This window comes from Arachis hypogaea, chromosome 6 (genome assembly GCF_003086295.3).
Source record: "Arachis hypogaea cultivar Tifrunner chromosome 6, arahy.Tifrunner.gnm2.J5K5, whole genome shotgun sequence".
In the NCBI taxonomy this organism is placed as follows: domain Eukaryota; kingdom Viridiplantae; phylum Streptophyta; class Magnoliopsida; order Fabales; family Fabaceae; genus Arachis; species Arachis hypogaea.
The window spans coordinates 8234814-8256120 of record NC_092041.1 but is presented as its reverse complement, the minus strand read 5'-3'; the positions used below and the strand labels follow the sequence as shown (position 1 = coordinate 8256120).

The 21307-nt window shown below is 34.3% G+C and overlaps 4 protein-coding genes across 4 annotated transcripts; 1 reads left to right on the top strand and 3 right to left on the bottom strand.

The window, feature by feature from the left end:
* Nucleotides 1-710: 710 nt before the first annotated feature.
* LOC112695791 (U3 small nucleolar RNA-associated protein 14) lies at nt 711-5645 on the bottom strand. Its single transcript, XM_025748267.3, has 11 exons — nt 5106-5645; nt 4652-4829; nt 3952-4436; nt 3650-3871; nt 3115-3435; nt 2534-2887; nt 2370-2450; nt 2173-2250; nt 1696-2079; nt 1301-1432; nt 711-1151 (listed from the first exon to the last, which is right to left on the bottom strand). Exons 1-11 carry the CDS (start codon nt 5439-5441, stop codon nt 1002-1004), a joined length of 2721 nt encoding a protein of 906 aa, XP_025604052.1. The 5' UTR covers nt 5442-5645; the 3' UTR covers nt 711-1001.
* A 4046-nt stretch (nt 5646-9691) lies between these two features.
* LOC112695790 (U1 small nuclear ribonucleoprotein A) lies at nt 9692-13048 on the bottom strand. Its single transcript, XM_025748266.3, has 5 exons — nt 12298-13048; nt 12023-12195; nt 10997-11090; nt 10566-10654; nt 9692-10180 (listed from the first exon to the last, which is right to left on the bottom strand). Exons 1-5 carry the CDS (start codon nt 12380-12382, stop codon nt 9896-9898), a joined length of 726 nt encoding a protein of 241 aa, XP_025604051.1. The 5' UTR covers nt 12383-13048; the 3' UTR covers nt 9692-9895.
* Nucleotides 13049-14567: 1519 nt separating this feature from the next.
* LOC112695789 (indole-3-acetic acid-induced protein ARG2) lies at nt 14568-14861 on the top strand. Its single transcript, XM_025748264.3, has one exon. The coding sequence runs from the start codon at nt 14568-14570 to the stop codon at nt 14859-14861; it is 294 nt and encodes a 97-aa protein (XP_025604049.1).
* A 3898-nt stretch (nt 14862-18759) lies between these two features.
* Nucleotides 18760-20996, bottom strand: LOC112805253 (uncharacterized). The gene is made up of 6 exons (XM_025847653.1): nt 20352-20996; nt 20140-20237; nt 19892-20032; nt 19771-19825; nt 19219-19428; nt 18760-19125 (listed from the first exon to the last, which is right to left on the bottom strand). Exons 1-6 carry the CDS (start codon nt 20994-20996, stop codon nt 18760-18762), a joined length of 1515 nt encoding a protein of 504 aa, XP_025703438.1.
* Between the last annotated feature and the right edge of the window lie 311 nt (nt 20997-21307).

Below are 21307 nucleotides of genomic sequence, written 5' to 3'. Positions count from 1 at the left end.
ATTTTAGCAACTACTTTCAACAAACTTTTTGTAATTTGTTTATATTTATAATTTCCCTTTTCTATCTTTTTTTTTTCTTTTTCTTCCTCCTAAGTCCTAACACCACTCTTAATCCACCACCACCATAATTTTCCTCTCACTGCCAACAATCCTCCAATCACTGCTAGCAATCCTCTAATATTGCTATTAGAGATATATCCATTCATATTATTTTCTATCAATTTAAATTTTTAGGATAAATAATTTCATGACAATATAAAAACTCTAAATCCGAAAGATCTTAAATTCGATTTTTGGTGAAATCCAAAAGTAAAAAAATTAGTATAAGACAAATAAAAGAAAAAAAATTATGCAAAAACAAACAAATCCAAAAAAAAAACTCGTGCTTGAAAACAAGTATTAAAAATATAATCATTAATATTATCTTTCTGATATCAACTTAAACTTTTGAAATAAATAATTTCATGACAATTGCCACCCACTAGCCACCTGTGATCACTCTCCAGCGACCACTGTCCACTGCCATCAGTCATCTTAAACACTAAATTCTAAATCTTAAATCTTATATTTTAATCTTAAACCTTAAATTTAAAATTCTAAATTATATCCTAAATTTTAAACCCTCGAAACGGTAAAGGCTAAATATATCGAAAACATGATACCAGATCTGTCTAATTTAGGGCATAGCATAGCCTTAAAGTCGTTTGACATTTAGATGGATAACAGATTCTTTACCAAAGCATGCAGTGTAATACATAATTACAAATAAGTAAAATTCTCATTAAGCATTAGATGGAAAAAGTTTAACTAAATAAATAATACACGAGATATTTCCCGCCCCACCTCCCCCTCTTCTGTTTCTCTTTGTATAGGGCTCTTCCTTTTTTAACTCGGAAAATACATCACTACATTCATTGTATTGTATTCCTAGATACTGAAAAATTGAAATAATAAATTGAACAGGGAACGGAATCAAAACTCCCTGACGATTAAATTTTACACTAAACCGTTGTTTTCTTCATGGATCTGCCACCACTGCCTTTATTTTTCTTGGATCTATGCTTATCTCCACCCCGTTGCTCTGGTTTTCCATCTGGATTCACTTCCTCAAACTCTATTGGTTTTATGATAACACCTGGTCTCTTCACCACCTGCACATACAATAGTTGTTTCAATATGAGAGAGAGAAAGGAACACATAATGCATCTTACAGCTATTTTTCAAATAGTTCTCTGGTCACCACTTCAAAGAACAGCATGATACTACAGCATTCGAGAAATTCAACAATGACAACACTTACTTCAGGCCGGGTAAGAGGTCCGATTGCAGTTGCCGGGTTAAATTCTGGTCCAATGGGGACACGCATGCTCTGTTCAAAAGCCTCTTTAGAAGTAAAAGGAAACGGCAATGCTTTTGTGTGGAGTTTCTCAGCCTGCCATATCCAAAAGGAAACATAAGATTGAAACCTCAATCATCATGATTGAATCATTAATGCCACACAATTGAAAACAATAAGCATGAACCTAGTCAGCACATAACCGGGAGCAAAATGCAAATGGTAGCTAGCTATAGGATTCAATCACTAAATCGTGAAACAGAAGGTCTGAAAAACGTGAAGTTCTACTGAAAGATAGAGCAACTATAACCAGAGAGCTCTGAGAAAAAAATATATTACTGGACAATAGTGCCACTAACCTTCTTATTTATCTTCTCAGAGATTATCACATTTTTTAGCCGAGCATCCTTTCTCTTCTTAATAGCTTCTTCCCTCTTTTTCTGGGCATTTTCATGCTCTTTCAGCATCCAAGATGGTAAACCTTTCTTTTTCTGTACATGCGTCCATTGCCCCCAGCCAGGAAGTAATACAGGCTTTTCTGGCTCGGGATTTTCTTCATTGAGAATCTCCATCTTATACTTGTCAAACTCATCTTCTACATCATCCCCCGCAAAAGCTTGCCGAATGAGCTCTTCCTGAGAAGGAAGCTCATAAGATAGATTGGAACCAGCAGTCAGAATTCCGTCAACCATCTGTCCTTCACTATCTGTATCACTATCCTCTTCAGCTTCTTTTACAGTATCCTAGGAAACCAAAATAAATATACAAATAAATCAGGCTATATCAACAATATTGCTTATATGTTTAAACAAATGTAAATAGTTTATAATTCATACTTTTATATCTTGCCTAACGGGTCCTGCAGCAATTGCAGACTTCTTGCCATTTGTGCCGTCTTCATTTCTGTTTTTAGCCTGCTCATCATAAGTCCATCAGTACAGAATTCCAATAAATTATACAAAATTTTTACATCATAAAAAGATACTAGAAATATCAATTTTCAAAACACAACATGATCTAAAAGCATTCAAACCTTTTTCCATGTATCTGATACAAATAAGGAAACTTCATATGTCGTTTTTGGCCCAGGATTTTTTACAATCTCATTAAAGTCCTGCAATAAAAAAATGCAACGTATCAAATTTAATGATCAAGCAACAAAGTTTAGAATAGGTCCAAAAACTGGAATTTCATCACCTTAAATACAGATTCCTGATGATTATCAGTGTCTTCTTGAATCAAGACTGAATCACTGTTCACATCTTTCTCCAAAATGTTACTTCCCCCAGTCTCTATATTGCCATTTTTACTGGCCCTTATGTCATCCTCACTGTCACTGCCACCGTAATTGTAATCTGATTTCACCTTATTACCTGCATCAGAGATATGGGTTTTAGATGCTCCAAACACTCTTCTGCCACTGATAGAAGTGGTTTCTGGTTCTTCTGAGCCAACAGAGTTCTCCAGCTTATTCTTGGAATCCTTGTATTCTTGAAGAGCAAGGTTGGCTTCTTCAACAACTGCCTCTTTTCTCTTCTCCAATCCACGCCTCTAAAGCAGAGAAAAAGGTGGGGGGGGGGGGGGGGGAGATGATACAGCAGATTAATAAGAAAACCTCCTAACTGAAAAATTTAAAACATACACAAAACATAGATATATGCATCTTCCTCACAGTTGGATGTTTTAATACAATAAATAATTGAATAACTAGCATTTCATGAAAGGTTACATTACAAAATAATTCTTTGAAGAAAAATTAAGAACCAATGTATAATTACCATGAAAGGAAGAGAAAGCAACCCGGACTTGGGAGTTTCATTATCTTCATCTATCACTTTCTTTGTCTTTTCTATTGCTTTTCTCAAAACCTTGGAAGCCATATCCTGATCAGAACCAGAATCTCCAGCATCCTCATCACTGCTATCATCACTGCTGCTGCTGCTATCCTTCATAGAGTGCATTTTTCTTGTCAGGTCAGCATGCCTTTGAAGTTGTTCAGCTATGGCAGCACGAGTTCCTTCATCTTGGCTGTTCAAACCACGTGTTAAGATACGCTTAGCCCACCGGTTCTGGTTTTTGTGTTTGAGTGTCATACGCTCCTGTAGCAAGTTGGTAAATCGAGGATTAAAAAGTAACATAATGCAAAGATATATGCATCCTCCTCAAGTTGGATGTTTTAACGGAATAAATAATCAAAGAACCAGCATGATGATATTAAAAAAGTTAATAGACACCAATTTTCCTCTTCTAATTGATCAATTGATAAACTATTTATTTAAAAAAAATGTTCTTTCTTGAGGGATGATGTTATACCTCAGCTCTCAGGCGCTCTTGTTTCATGGTAAATTCTTTAGCAGCTTCAGGGTCCATTTGAATCTTAGAAACTTCGCTCTTCAATCTATCTTTCTTCAACAAACGATGATATGTTTTGGACTTGATCTTTTTGATACGCTTTGCCTTCATTTCATGACGGAAAAGAAGGCTCCGCATTTTAGCAATACGGCTTTGCCTATCCTTTTCTTCTTCAACAGAGACCTGTAAAGCATCATGAACTACATTTAACAATTGAAATGACATAAACCTAATACTTGGCCCTATATCGACAACAACATTACCATGTTCATCTCAAGAAGCCTAGAACCATCCTTTTTATGAGCTTCCATAACTTTGTCATCAGAAACTAGTGCAGCCATTTTCCTCTCAAATTCAGTTCTGGGTTCAAATTCAGAAGCTATTGCCCCTACAGTTGAAAACCCTAAATCTACATTCTCATCAAATAAAAGAGTTGGTGCTTCTCTATTTCTCTGAATAATTTGCTGCCACTTCGTGACCTCTTTCTTTGATATTTCATAAGCTACCTTCCTCTCCACCTTTGCTTGATCTGCCGTTCGAAGTGGTGCATGTATAGGTTTAGAATTGTTCTCAATTTGTTGTATTCTTTTCCTAAGTTTTCCAAAACCAGGATTATCCTGAAGAGGATTCAAAAGGTCATCGATGCTAATTTGTCCATCACCATCCACAACATCACGACTAGGATTATATTCAGACTCCGGATATAGCTCTGGTATAACATCATCTTTCATCTTCCTCTTCTTCTTGCCTGCATTTTGGACAAGACTCACAATCAAACTTCTGAAAAAGAAAATGCTAAACTTTGGATAAACAGCAGAGTGGTTCCCTACATGTGAATGCAGCTAGTCTAAACAGTTCTTGGGTGAGAAAAGCTTCTAGCTAAAGTCAAATGTCATTCCCATCTAATATGCCAGCACCAGACTTGTCTTTTTTAAAAAAATAAATATAATGCAATTTTCTTACCTTCAAAAGCCTCACTTGGCATACCAGTAATTCCTTGTAACATCCTTGTATGCCTTCCATCACCTTCCTCGCTAGAATCATCATCAGCAGCACCTCCAGTCCTTTTCAACCCATCATCATCATCATCATCATCATCATCATCATCCTCGTTATCATCATCAGATTGTATACTCTCATCCTAAGAATACAAATGAACACGTAAATGACTATGAACCAGCACAAAGAGGATTAGTCCAATGATTAAATTCACCAATCTGTCAATCACCAAACCAATGAACTAACGATAACATCCTAAAAGCATTTCAACAGGATCATGACAAATCAATGTCAATGAACACATTCACAGAATCACAAAAAAAAAATGCATACAATGAGGTGCACAATTAACAGATTCAAAACTCGCAAATAATGAATCAGAAATAAAATAATTTCTCAGATTAATTTACTTATTTACCTCGGATTCATCAGAACGGTCAATAGGGAGCTGGAGGTTATCGACGCAACCAGGATCGTAGCGCTTGTTCCTCTTGGACTCCTCCTCGGCCTGTTGTTCCTCATACTCGTAAAAATCATGGGGGAGAAGATCGCGTTCTGCGGCGTCACCGTCAGCTGAATCGGTATCTTGGTCGCTTTCAATGGGAGCGGTAGGGTTTAAGCGCTCCAGCTGCTTCTGCAACGAGGAGGGCAAACGAGGGCCCGTCTTCTTCTTCTTCTTGGCATTCCTGCTGGGCTTGGAGTGGCCTCTGCGGTGGCTGGTTTCGTCCCTGTGCTTCCGCTTGGTTACCGGCATGGCTGCGCCTCCGCGAGGGGGTTTCTGAGGAATGGCGGTTACTTTGGAGGCAATCCTCTTCCTCACTCACACTACAACCCTACTTCGCTAACTAAAATGATTAAATGAAATCGCTCCATTAAATTATTATCTTTTTATATTTTTAAATTTTATTTTAATGCACTAAGTAGATTTATCGGTGCATCCAGTTACGTAACCAGCAATAATAATTTTGATAATGTAAATAGTCATTTAAAAAATAAATTTAATGATAATTATATAAAATATTTTATATAATTAATATATTAAAATTAAACTCTTTTAATAAATGACAAAAGTTTATGCTTTTCATTCAATTTTTTTAAAAAACATTTGCTTAATTATTTGAAAAATGTCTAAAAAGAACATAGGTAAAAGTAAAATTTGATATCTTGACAGTTTTTAATTTCAAAATTTTTTTGTCATTTGCATTATATATATATTCTAAAATTATCCATGTCAAAGAAAAATATTTCATTTTTCTAAATAAAGTATTATACTTTAATTTTAAATTTTTTTTTTACAATATATCTCATCCTCATTCGTAGTACATTTTGCTAGATTAAAATAATATTTACTTCATCAATAATGCACGTCTTTATTTTTGCTAGCTTTCGAAATCTTTTTTACAAATATAAATCTATTAAAACTAAAATGTCAATATTCTATTATCAGCTTATCATCTACAGTTCATACTGTTAAGTGGTTTTATTTACAGTTATGTAAGGTTTTTATATTTTTTATTTTACAGGAATATTCTTGTCTTTCTGTTTTTCCAAAACATGTCACATGTGAGCTTGGTTATTGTTTATACAATAAACCTTTTTTGTGACTATTTATACAATAAGTGTGAGATTGAGTGATATAGTAAATACTATGTTTATCTTAATAAATATTCTTAAAGTATAAGTTTTAAAATAATATAATAAATAAATATTTGTTTACTAAAGCTTACATTATTTATTTCTCACATAAATATAATAAGAGAAATTTTTGTGCACATAAATTTAACCATCAATTTTAATACATGCATACTAAAAATGTCTTACTGACTTGATTTAAAATACATCAAATTATTTATGGGTTTCAAAAATATTTATTTACGTGTCTACTGTCTATCTACATGTGTACGTTCTTTTATTATTATTCTTCTCAAAATTTGCTTGTATTTAAAGATAAGAAAAGTATAGGTGAACAATGAAAATATTAAACAATGTAAACAATAGATATATCGGATGTTTATTTTACTAGTGTACGGATGGTTATTTTAATATTAAAATTTAGAAGATTAATTTGGAGGTGTAGTGTGTTTTTATTTGATTGGTGATTGTTCATATTGTTCAATAAAGTCATTGTCCCCCTAGCATTCCCCTTAAAGATAACATATTAAATTTATGTGTATATAAGAATTGCACATATAGTTTAATCAGTCTCTCTAACTGCTTACAGGCATCAATTTAATTTTCATCAGGTCATAATTCATTGATCATTTTAATTCATGATGAAACCATGGTTATTATTTTGCTAATGCATATCGTTAAGTAATACGCTAGCATGCATTCTTAATTTCTTAATTATATAATAATTCTGAATTAGTTGTTGCGTTTATCAAGATAATAACTTTCAGTTCAAGTCTCCATTGAATTGTTCAAGTTCAGATTCTGCTGATACACACAGAAAAGAGCCATCTCTGGTGTTTTATACATAACAAGAAAGAAAGAAAGGAAGAAAGAAAGGAAGAGAGCAATTACCTCAGACACTTATTAAGGGGTGAGAAACCCGTGTTGGAGAAGGGGAGCGCGTGCAAAGTGTTCATCAATGGCATTCGGAAGAATGTGTGAAGAGAATTTGCACGTGCCCTGCTTCTCCAACAAGGAGTGTCTCATCCATTAGAACTTAGAAAGCATACTCGTTTAGTTTGAAGTGAGAAAAACAGTGAGAGAAGGGTGGCTATTTATAGGTGGTAATGAGTGAATTGAGGTTGCTGAGAAGAGAGAAAAGAAAGGGAGTCTGGCAAAGCATGATGGCAAGTACACACAGAAATTCAAAGAAGGGATATCGAAGGAAACCCAAAATGAGTGATGTCTGCTTTAATATCATAAAAGGGCCAACAACTCCTTTGTTCATTTGAGGTTCTTCTCTCACTCTCACTCTCACTCTCACTTGAACAAAGACACTTAGGCCACTTGTTTTTCCATTTGTACTAACTCCAATGGCAGCCTTTGATGGGTCCCACCATGCATAATATACACATGTAAGTGGCTTGCATCTTTAATTTCCCTTTGCATAGAATTGGATGGTGCAAGCAGCAGGAGGAGAAGAATAATGTATGAGTGCACGTAGGCTTTGCGTGTTGGGCGCAAGTTTTTGAGTATGGCATGTGTTTGTGTTTGTGAGAGAGTGAGAGAGGTTCTCCCTAGGTAGATATCATTCCCTATATACAATAGGGTCTTTGCCCTTTTCCCCCAAAGTTTTTGGTGGTTTAACAGAGGCTACAACTGCAAGAATTTCAAACACTTAACCTGCAGAAGAAAAAGGGAAAGAAAAAAATATGGTAAAGCAATGAATATGGGGTGAATACTAACAGTGAAGGACACATAACTTCCACACCAGGCAAACTTGGTTTTCAGCAAACATAATCATTGTTGGATCAGGACATATTATTATTTTAATACTGTTAAATTATAAATATAAAAGTTACGCCTTTTATCTATGTCCTATAATAACAACAACTTTTGTGTCTCTTAATATTTTTGTATTTATTTGGCCTTAAATAATATTTCATATCTCTTGGGGTGTTAATAAAAGATTTTGATTCTTTGTATAACCCACATATAATTATTGGTGATGGGTGACGACTATGTTCTGTTGATAGCAGATAATTATATTGCGGCAGAGAATGAGAAAAACCAGTGGCGTGGGAGAATAGGTTAAATATGGATTTAAGAGAGTGTCATACATACATTACATGGCTCACACGACACACTCATGTAAGCTTGGCCATCATTATTTGGATTTGGTGAATCGGTCACCCACTGCCATTGCCATACAAGTTGAAATAATGTGCTCAAAGCAAAGGCCAAAGGTTAAAAAAACAAAAGCCAAAAGTGAAAGAGTGCTTGCATGCCTAAAATTTGATAAGGGATACTTACGTGTGATGTCCATGTAAGGAAGGGTACTTTTAGTGTGATACAAAAGATGGATTGGAACTGTTACCACTTTGAAATGGCCATGCCTCTCTACCTCTATGTCTATCTTGTGGAAGAAGAACATAGATTCTGGCTGAGGTCATTATCAAATCTAAGGGACTTAAATATTGGCGTGTGCGTCCTGCATTTGGTATGCAGTGAAAGCTTTATTTGGTCACACACACACCCATTATTCAAAGGCTTTTTGAAACTCAATCATGCCTCCCAAACAGCTAAATTTCTACAGCAATTCATGTCTGTTTTTCCACTTGCTTCGGAGAAAGGAACAGCAATCAAACAAAAAAGGCTTCTCCCTTGTCCATTAAATTTGGGAACTCATTAAGTCTTCAATGCTAAAGTGAAAAAAAACAAAAACAAGGTACTTACCATTGCCACATACATACACATACACTCTCTTTTTGACAAACATCACCCAGTTCTGTTTTCCCTTTCTGCTATTCAAGTATTGGTATTTGAAATACAACACTCAGATTAACTGGCCCAATTAAAGTATTAAACCATTAGGAAATGTCTATTTAATCCGTTTCAATACCAAAAAAAAAAAAAAGGAAATGTCTATTTAGTAAAAGAATAAAAATATACTATTTTAAGTAGTGTGTCTACATTACCCTTGGCTCCAATACAATATCACAATTCACAATAAGTCTTTTTTAAACAGGAATGGCAAAAGTGCATTAAGGAATTCCATTTAGCCAAACTGAAATGTGAACAATTTAAACTCACAAATATTTCAATACAGGCCAGAATAGGAGCATTAGGGTAAGAGTATCAGATCATCAGCATACTATTTACCAACTTTATTTTCATATATAATGCATATGCAAGCATGTTGTGTGTACCCTTGCTCAAAATCGTTATTTTTCCCACTGGTATTAGTGTTTATGCTAAAACTTGAGGAAGCTTTCAGGGAGGATCACCAAAATCCAAATGGTTGTTGACTTGGTCACTAAAGACGAGCCTTCATAAGATGGCACAAATACAAGACCAATAAAACTTCGACAAGGTGAAATAATTTCGTAACTGTTAAATTTGAACCAGAAAGGGATGTATTGAATACGAAACTTTTTCAATGTAGAAGTCATCACCCTAACTACAATCATACAAGAAACATGGCTGCCTAGGGTAAACATCAATTATGCAGATACATAACGTATGAGATGAATTAACAATTCTACTTTGAAGATATAAGACGCCATTTTCACACCACAAGTTGAAGAAACCGCTAATCTATTTCTTGGCATAAGTTATCAACATCGGGTTATGTGGTGTTATCTTGAAACCTTGTAGGGCCTGCATTGCTACAGTTGATTGCATCTCATCTCCATATTCCACAAATGCAATTCCTGGCTTCGCTTCCACCATCCTAACTTCCTTGAAACCAGGATATTGAAGAAAGAGCATTTGCAGCATCATGGGAGTTGTCTCATTGGGTAGATTTTGAATGAAGAGAATATTGTTTGGTGGGGCAGGAGCCTCAGGTACCATAGATTTTGCACCACCTGGATACGATACCTGGGATAGTAGCAATATTAGAAAAAAGAGTATAAAATAAAAGTAAAACTAACTAAGTAGACATGGTGATCAGGAACACAATGAAACACATTGTTCATGCTTCAGCATGTCATCTCTTCTGACTTTCAAGCAATGACAATAATCTCTTTCCTCCCACTTTAACCAACAATATATTTTCCAGGAAAACCAAAGAAGAAAATTTTCCTGATTTGGTTCAATTTTCTACAAAACATGACCAACCCATATTCTAGTCTTAGAAATCATGCAGCTGGTTTCACACCACGAATGAAATTGGTAAATTGAGGTGCAACTAGTCACTAGAAAACTAGTAGGTGTTTTACATTATCATTGACTAAAAAATAAACAAGAAAGTGAGGAAACTTACAGCAGGAGCTGCACCATAGGCACCAGCATATGCTGGATTTACGCCCATTCCAGCTAAACCAGGATCAACATGGTCCTTCCGTTTTTTGCCTGCATCATAATGTATCAGAGTCATTTTCATAAAAATTCCTTCTGCATATAAATGCAACTCTTGACTGTGCATACACAAACTGCTATGGCCAAATTTTACACAAGCTTGTCAGCAAAGGCTTTGATCCATCCCAGTTTCTCAGAAGTCAAAACTAGAGGAATCCAGTTCCTTGCTTATTTTTTAGGTTTCTTTTAAAAAAAAAAAGGTTCACTATTTTGTGAAATTTAATAACTACATTTAGATGCCTGAGTTTTAAATTTAGGTTTTTACGGCCATAAAGTTTTAAATTTACATTATATAATATCCATAAAACATAATAGAGAATTAGGAGAGTGTTGTACCTTTGTCATCATGCCTCTTCCGTTTTTCTCTCGGGACAAAGGTACCATCAGCTTTTGCTATTATATCTGATTTAGTCTTTGCATACTGTATTTTCTGCATACGTTGAAATATTTCAATTTCTTGCAGAAGAATAAGTTCTAAAACATTGACAGGAACAGAGTAAACTATAACATATCTAAATCAGCAGCAGAAACTAAGGAGGTGAAGTAAAAGAACAAGCAAGTTGCTTGAACATATTTGTTCCATTTTCCACAAAGAAAACAACAAAGCAATCTTTTTTTTTTTTTTTAATGCCATGTGTAATTTCGATAATATCCATTTCTCAAGATAAATTCCAAGACAAACTGATACATGATCAGCAAATAGTTTTTTATGGCATTTGAGCGAGAGATTCGCTATATAACCACTAACAGAAATATATTCATCTGTTGCTAGATGAATCTAAAATCAGATTTGATTCGTGAACTTTTCATGGAGGCTTGTTTAATAAAATTAATTGTGATAACATTCCTTTGGGACTGAAAGTGAATAGGATTTATCTACAAGGCCCCAAACCCTAGTGTTGGTTTATTTTAAAATGGTAAACCACTGACTAGACTCCTAGTAAATTATGATAGCTGAGATACCTACAGAACAAATATTGATATATTGTACTCGGCCATTTCTTAGCATCAATTTTTCTCATTGTCATGGATTATTTCTTTCTAAGATACAGGGCTGGTCCAATTAAAGCTCTTCCTAATTGGTTTAGGGAACTGCTTCTACTGATTAAATAACAAAACTGATAGCCAATATTGCCACTCATCACAAGGGATGAGCAATGTCATGCAAATTGAATAAATAATCTAGTGTATAGTATTTCCAAAAGTGCTCTCAGAATTCCGAAGCACGCCAAACAGTAAAATCAAAAGTTCAGAAGCGAATCAAACGAAAATTACAGCTATGCACTCAGTACAGGTAACAAACCGAAATATACCAAAATAAGAAAAAAAAATCAAAGCTGAACTGAAGGAAGAAGCTGGTACCATTGGCTTATCGTAGAAGGGGAAACCTTGCATTTGTCTAAGAGCATTGGAAGCAGAATTAACATCCTCAAACACCACCCAAGCTTGACCCTTGTGCTTCAGAGTCTTGAACGCTAGCACTTCCAGTATCTTCCCGAACTGAGAGAAAACAGCATGCAACGACTTCTTCAACTCTGAAGGGAAAAAGAAAAAAGAAGGAAAAGTGAAATTGAAATCGAACAAAGAGTGGAAATGCGTGAATGAAAAGTACAAAAACAGAATAGAAGGTGAGGTACCATCAAGCTTAATCTTTTCGTTAAGGTTGTTGATGTAGATGGTCATGTTCTGAGGGATTTCAGCGATCGCATTGGGTTCAGACATTTTGTTTCACCTGCGATTTCGATTGTTTCCGATGGAAAAGAAAGTGAGGAGCGAAGATGGTAAAACCCTAAGGCTAAAGCCGCTGCCGGAGACGGTGCTCGAAGCCACCATGAATAGCCAACACAACAACCAAGCTGAGTAACAAAACCACTGGGCTTTTCCACCCGGGTCATATGGGCCTCCCTAACCGGATTTTTATTATATTACGTTTTGTTGGGCCAATATGAGTCCAATTACGAACTCACGTGAAACCCAACTTGGGATGCGTAACTATTATAAATTATAATTTGACTTTTGTATCACAGAGAATGCAAGCTAATAGCCTACTAATATGCAACTTGTGATGTCGACGCGGTCAAATTGTTTGATTATTTTATACCTTTTATTATTCGATGATTCTAGATTTTTTGTATGCGGTTTTTATCATTTATTTTGATTTTGACGCGCAGAACTGGAAACTAATAAGTGCGTGTAAAAGGGGTTTTGCTTCTAGTAACGATGAGCAGAGATGAGAATTATTGAGAAGGTTCTAAGAACGTGTAAAGATGGATGGTGACCATTGCGAATTTTGCCGGTTATAAGTGGCTATTAGCTGGGTAGGCAGGCTTTCGGTGGTTCATGCACATGAATGTAATAGGAAAGCACGATTGCGATCGAAACGAATTGGGATGCAAGTGGATGACTCTACTACCTTATATACCTAGTAATTCACGGATGTTGCATTAGTATTAGTTGCATTGCACTGGAACTAATTGACAAGGCAAGTTGTGGGGCCCGGCCTTCTCTGGAACTAGAACTCAAATAGGAGTTCGTTTAGTTTCTTTTTAAGAAGAACTTAATGTTTTTTTATAAATTACAAAGATTATGCCCTATTGCCCTATGCTTATAATTTTTATAAGATAAAGATGTTTTTAAAAATATTTAAAGTAAAGTGTTTTAAAAATAATTTGTATTTGTTAAAATTAAAAAATTTAATATAATTTCATATATTAATTAAAAAAAGATTTCATTTTTCTTTTTTAAAAAATGTTAAAATGATATTTTTTATTTATAAAATGTATATTTCTCTATCATATAACTTTTTAAAAAATTAATTATTTTAAATTTTTGTGTTAACTATTGTCAATTTTTTTATTTGTTAAGAAAAAATAAATTATTTTTTACAAAAATATTTTTTAGTAAAAATTTATTTTTTAATAAAATTTTATTTATTAAAATATTCTTTAACAAATTATTTTTCTAGTGACTAAATTGTAATTTTTTCAAATATCCTTCAAAATATTTTTTAATAATTAAATTATTTTTTATTGAGATATCCTTCAATAATTTTTTAGTTGCTAAACTATAATTTTACCAAAAAATTTTTTAACAACAATTTTTTTAGTAAGTTTTATTGTTAATCTCATGATATCAATACATATTACTAAACATGATTTTACAAGTTTAGTTTAACATTTTTTTATATTTTTCTATTAGTCTCACAGAAAAAAAAATTTTAATTTAATGTTAAAATGATATGCATTGATATCACAATTTAATCACTCAAAAAAATATTAAAAGGTGTTTTAGTAAAAAATAATTTAATCATTACAAAATATTTTAAAAGATATTTTAGTAAGAATATAATTTAATCATTAGAAAAATAATTTATTAAAAAGTATTTTAATACATATAATTTAATCACAAAAATATTTTAAAAGATATTTTTTCTAATTAATATTTAAATTTAATTCTTATATTAATATTTATTATAATATTTTAAACTGTAAAAAATTATTTTACTAAATATATTTATTATTTTTTGTATTTATTAAAAACTGTTTTTAATTTAATTTATTAAATATAGATACTATAATTTTTGAAAAGTAGAAGTTTTATAAAACCAAGTATAATAAGAAAGGCAAGTCGGCAAGTGCATTTCATGCTCATTCACTGGTTCATTGACCTCAGACGACTTACCAGGTTCCAATTTTGACCAGGTCTTACCGTCTTATTATCATTGTTAATTTGACCCGCCTTATTCTCTTTCCTGGACCCTTCTCATTCTGAACCCTATATATATACACACTCCCTCTACGCCTCTACCCTCAAATAATCACAATACAACTGCGGAGAGCTTCTTTTCTCTTTCTTCTTTATTCATTCAGAGAGATTATAAGCTTTCCTCGGTTACTTGGAATTTGAAATGGCACGCTCTTTCGCTAACTCCAAGGCTCTCTCATCCCTCCTTCAAAACCAAATCTCGAAGGCTCTCACCGCCTCCCGTGGCTACGCTGCCACGGCAACAGGAAGCGTAGCAGCAAGAAGGGGAGGAGGAGCGTCCAGCGCCATCAGAAGCAAGAAGTCTTCTTCTTCAGGGGAAGAGAAGGGAGAGAAGGTTTCATGGGTGCCTGATCCTGTCACTGGCTACTACAAACCCGAGAACATCAAGGAGATCGACGTTGCCGAATTGCGTGCCTCCCTTCTCAACAAAAAATGATTCAACTAACTAACAAACTCGTCCTTCATGCCTGGCTTAATGATTCTGCTTCACATGAAAGCCATGCCTTTAGTTTATTTCCACTTGTTTCTTCTATTGTTGCAAAAATCTAATGGAATCAACTTCATTATATGAAAAGCGCACTCTGCCACTCTGTTCTCTTCTCTGCTTTCAATTCAATGCCATAGTTTTCTTTTTATCACATTAATTACATTCACAAAAGTTGGATCAAGCTCTTAAGAAATCTTGTAACATGAAAAAAAAGGAGAATTTAATTACTTTTGAATTAATAAAAAATTATAAAGTCAACAGTGATATCACTTTAAAAATTTTATATGTTGATAGTCTACCTAGCATTACCCTTCTATATATGACCCATGAATGGTGCTGGCTCCACTACCACCTTCTGCGGACATGATTGTCACACATGGCTATACTCGCATGTTATGCTTTTAAGATTATATTTTTTTTACCAAAATCAGCTATTAATATAAAATATATATTAAAATATAAATATATATTTAAAATAAATTAAATTATACATATATTTATATATAATTATATTAATAATTAATTTTAGTCATTAATTTTGGTGTATAAATAGTATTTTTTATATTTTTACTAATTATTCAACCATTAGTATAATTTTATTCTAACATTAATTTTTTTTTTGTTTCTCACGGTATCTTTCAACCCGACACAGATTAAAGACTAATCCACCGCGATACTGAACTCCATTTAAGGATTTGTCACTGGTCAATAATTGACCCATTAGTTATAATTTTATTCTAACATTAATTTTTGAACTCACGCAAAGTGAATTACATGTCTAAATGTTTAAGCAACGTAGCAACAATGATAATCACGGTACTTGATTATTTAATTTGATTACACCATTTATGTGAAGCCAATGATTTTAAACAAGAATTTGACAGCAGTAGTATACGATTTTGTTTCTCTTTCTTTTACGTACGTGTGAAAAAAACACGAGAATGACAGAGGAAGAGTTTAAATGCAAATTGGAAACTACATACTCCTATTTTGTTGGTAAGTAGTGCTTACTGAATTCATTTATTTTCCAATACACGCATGCATGATTTTTTTTAATTAAAAAACATTTAATAGACAAAGTGTGTGTGGCAAGTAAATCTTAATTCATTCAGAAGATATGTTGTGAAAAAGAATGAGTATTGGATTTTATAATAACAGCAAATGAGTGTTGGAAGCAGTCTACTTTAGTTGAATAAACCGCCCAAGCAAGAAACAAAACCCCATTATAATAGTCCCATGAGATTCCTTTTTCCAGCGCATGCATGTGGCTAAAGTTCCACTTGTGGCCTAAACATTCGACAAAATCTCTCATCTACTACTTCTGCATTTTTATTAATTACTTACTTCAAATTATTGGACTATACATGAATAATAATATCATGACTTCAGAATTGTCATTAATAATTGAGAAATATATATGATGGTATCGGTATATGTGGTATGCCATTGCTTGGTCCAACAGGAGATTAATCTGCCACCACATGTTTATAAGAAACTAACACTAATATTTACTATAATATCAATAAGTGAGTAGTTTAACTTTTGTGCTCACATTCTATGTTTGCTTGGTTATATACACCGTATCTGCCTATATAGAGAGTAGACCATATTATGATCTGATTTGTCATGTTGTGTGATTATTCCAATTCCAATATTCATCACTAGCGATAGCCTCAATACAAATTTTGATGCAATCTATCACTACAAGAAAATTGACAGATAGCGGCGATTATTTAGTAGCAGTTTTATTAAATCGCTGTTAGATATAATATGCCAGTAGTTTTTGTGGCAATTTTAGAAGACGCTATCAAATGATCATATTTTACAGCGTTTTTCCAGTAACTGCTGCAAAATGAACCTATTTTATAGTGGTTATTGTAGCGGTTTGAGGGGACGCTGTTAAATAATCTCATTTTGCAGCGATTTTTTTGTAACCCCTGCTAAATGTCCAGTTGTTGAATACATTGATACTCATTTTGTAGCGGTTTTTTTTTCAACCGCTGCAATATTTTTTTAACTTCAATTTTTTTTATAAACATTATTGCATTCTTATAACTGTTCTAATCCTCGCTATTTTTTTAATGAAAAAATAAGGTTCAAATACTGCAACTTAATGCATTAAATAAATTTTCAATTTTATGTTACATAAAGAATAATTCCTTACTTAAAAAAATTATACATGAATAACTAAAACCGAATTTAAGAATCATATTTTCCCTTGTAGTATCAGCCATTTTGAGTTTGTATTTAATCATAACTGGTAACATAAAAATCAAGTAAACGTCCGAATTCACTAACTCAAAACAAAGTTCAATGGAGCATAAAAATCAGAATTACTAAAGTAGACAAACAAGTTTTGAGTCAAAATTTCTCATCAACATCGTATTGACCTGGCCAGAAATATTCTGTCAAAAAAGCGCTGCAGTGACGTGATAACGGATCTGATAAGTCATTTCCAAACCATGGCATCTTGTTCAGATCGAAACCTCTTTTTGCAGCATGTACGACATCTTCTCTGTGTTGGGTATTTAAAGTTTTATTGTCTTCTTCTGGAACCCTATTAAGCTCAACATCCCTGGAGTTGTCATATTCACCGGAGGAGATAGCATCTAAATCATCTTCTGAATCAGTGTTTGCTCCATCTAGAGTGTCAGCAACTATTTCGCCTGAATATTCAGTTGACACTGAATATATGAACATGCAACCAACAACATATAAATATAGTTAAAAGATAATGATAACTTCCAAGTCATTCTAGTTATTAAGGAAAGAAAATTTCAGAATTATGGGAAGAGGACTTTCAAAATTAATAAATACAAAATTAACTATTACCGTCTCCTTCGTCAGTAGTTTGGACAGATTTCTTGGAAAGAAGCTCTCTAATAGCACATTCTATATACTTCAATTCCTCTTTTGAAGCAATCTCCAACTCAACACCATGCGAGTTATTAAAGCGCATCTGCACCATAATAAAATGTATAGTTGATGGTCTATTTTGTAAAACATATTGTGTCTCTATAATTCACTTTCTGTGCTAGAAATTTATTTCCAACCTTTAATTCAGCAAGTATGTCTTCAGATGTCCTACCACCTACAAATGTCACAAAAATATAGCCAAATTTCTCCTCGTACCTTGATCCCCCATTCATGAAGTTTCTACAAATTTTAGCATCAACGGAACAACTATCACTAGTTAAATGTCATAAGCATATAGCAACTTAAAAAACTTATTTTTCAAATAATGTTTAACTCAAGTGTTTAAGGGTACGGCTAATGAACATACCTGCACAGTAGATGCGTTCGCCGTTTCCAAGTATTCATTAGAACAAGATCGACCTGATAAAGCCTCCAACCAAGATCTAACATTCAACTTACGGGACCATATGTCTCTGACAACCGTAATTGCATGTTCCAATGAAGAGAACGGAGAGGCCATAGCCATTTTGTTAGCGAATGTTGTGTCTGCATAGCATGATGAGAAATTCTCTGTTTTCATTTCTCCTGTTACAACACCATTTTATATTAACTATATTTGTCAATGATAATAATATTGTAATTCAAGAAAATTTACTCGATGTCATAATTTTCTTTATCGGATGTTAAGAACAATAACAACGATGATGAGAAGAACAAAGCCTTGACAACTAACTTTTAAAATCAAACATCGTTGGAAGAAATGAGGAACTGGTGGTATTCATGAAAATCAACTTGAAATGAAAACTTAATTCAAATACGAAAACATAGATAGTAATGTAACCAGCAAATTGCATACATCATAAACACTGTTAAACTTATCAAACACACACGGATAGTCTAAAAATGCTGCACATGTTTTGTCATATTTTTACTATGCCACATAATCTATGTTATCAGAAACATCTGCTACTGGGTCTTCTATATCATCTTCCATTGTCAACTGTAAATCACTGATGTCACCTGCTGCTGATATGTTCAACCCGGGCTGAGGAGAAAAAGTAGCTTCAACATCCTCATTCTCTCCTCCCATGTCATACAAGTTTCGTGGTTTTACATGAACCACTACACTCCATTCTTGATCTACTTCATCACGTACATAGTACACGAGTTGAGCTTCTGATGCCAATATGTACGGTTCATCCTCTTTTCGATCACCGGTGTGAATCGGACGAGCAAAATTAACGCTCGTAAAGCCCAGATGGTCTTCTTTGATTCCTCTGCTCGTAGTTGTATCAGCCTAAATACATTTGAACAAAACCACTGTGAAATGGCAGCTGTAGTTCAGTTCGATGATGTCAACAATTGATCCATAATATGAAACACTACCAACAGCCACTCTGTTGTCACGCATGCTGGTATAACTTCTTGTATTGGATGAGACATAAACTCCATTATTTTGTGTTTTCAGCCCGTCTTCCTTTGTGATAGCTCTAAACTTATACTCATTGACGTTGTATGCCCCAAACTGTCTTGCCTGAAGCATGGGACCACATGCCAGCAACTTCATTTCTTTCGAATGTACGGTACTGTCCATTGGAACCTAGGACCATAAATTAGAGTTTGTTCGTATTAAAAATTGGAATTTACAAGAAATAATTCTAGTGCACAAATAAGTTGGTCAGCTTAAATTTCTACGAACCTCATGCTTGAACCGGCGAGGAAATTCTGCATGCACAACACGGTCTATCTTAGAGTGTGACCTTGTTTCATCCCGTAATTTTCACTTGGTTTTTGACCTAAATTTACTTTATGACATAACAAGAAATTAGTCCAATGACTGAGTATTTAAAATTGGTTATAACCGTGCTTAATGATTACACGTGCATACTTACTCAATAAATGGAGCAACGACCTTGCAATTGACTAGCACATGACGATATGCCTGATCTTTTTCCATTGGGTTCAGTGCAAAATGTGATACAGCCCCTGAAGGTTTTCTAATTTCAGGAAACATAGTACATCCTGTATTGTTTGTAATATCAACAGGTCGATCATCAACTCACGCTGGACGGTTGATTCTAGTCTCAGTATTATCCAAATATCTGGAGTAAAATGTCAAAATCTTCTCGGATAAATAGCCCTCCGCAATTGAGCCTTCATCTTGTGCCCTGTTACGCACGTATTGCTTCAATCGTCCCAAGTACCTTTTACATAAATACGACATAACGTTTAGTATATACGTAACAAAATTGGAAAAAGAATTCTTAAATGCGTTTATTAGCACGCTAACCTTTCTATTAGATACATTCACCGATAATGTACCGGACCACCAAGTTTTAGTTCATCAATGAGGTGCACCATAAGGTGAACCATGACAGTGAAGAAAGATGGAGGAAATATCATTTTCATCTGACACAGAGTTTGCACAACATGATTCTAAAGGGCGCCAAGCTGCATAGGATTTATAGCTTTTCCACAGAGTTCTCACAAAAATGAGGACAGATTCGCAATTACATTCGATACCGGACTTGGTAATGCATTTTTCACCAAAATTGGAAGTAATTGTTCCATTAGAATGTGACAGTCGTGACTCTTCAACCCATACAACTTGCGCTGTCGGATGTCAACACAACGAGCAATATTGCTCGAGTAACCATCTGAAAAGACCATGTTCTGTAGAGTCTTCAGGAATACATTCTTCTGTGGATTCGACATTGTAAAGATTGCTGAAGAATATTTACCACCTTCGTCCGGGCACAATTCAGGCCTTATGCCCATGCTTTGTAAATCTTTGCGAGCTTTAAGATTATCTTTTGATTTGACGATGTCGTTTAAAATAGTGTAGACTACATTGTCACAAATGTTCTTTTCTATGTGCATCACGTCAAGGTTATGACGCAGCATGTGATCCTTCCAGTACGGGAGTTCAAAGAACACACTCCTCTTTTTCCAAACCGAGTCATCTTGATCTGCATCTTCACTAACACGTCTTCTTTTGGCTGTCAGAGTTGAGATATTCCCAAACGATACTTGCAAGTTAGACTGCTGCCTTAAGACATCTGTTCCATAATACTTCATCGGTGGATCTCTGCTTTCAACTTGTCTGTCAAATCTTTTCCGGTCTACTCTATATTTATGGCCTTGATTCAAGAAGCGGCGATGGCCCATGTAACACCATTTTCGACTGAATGTTAGTTGATGAGCCTTAGCGTCCACGTTACACGTGGGACAAGCTAACCCACTGTACGTGTTCTACCCAGATAAATTTTCCAACCCTAGAAAATCGCTAATAATCCACATTAGCGCTGCACGCATCTTGAAAGTGGTCCCCTTATTAGCATCATAAGTTTCAACACCATCCTAGAGTTGCTTCAACTCATCCACCAGGGGCTCCAAATAAACATCGATGTCGTTACCCGGTATTTTAGGACCGGGAATAATCATAGATAGTATAAAAGATGTTTGCTTCATGCATAGCC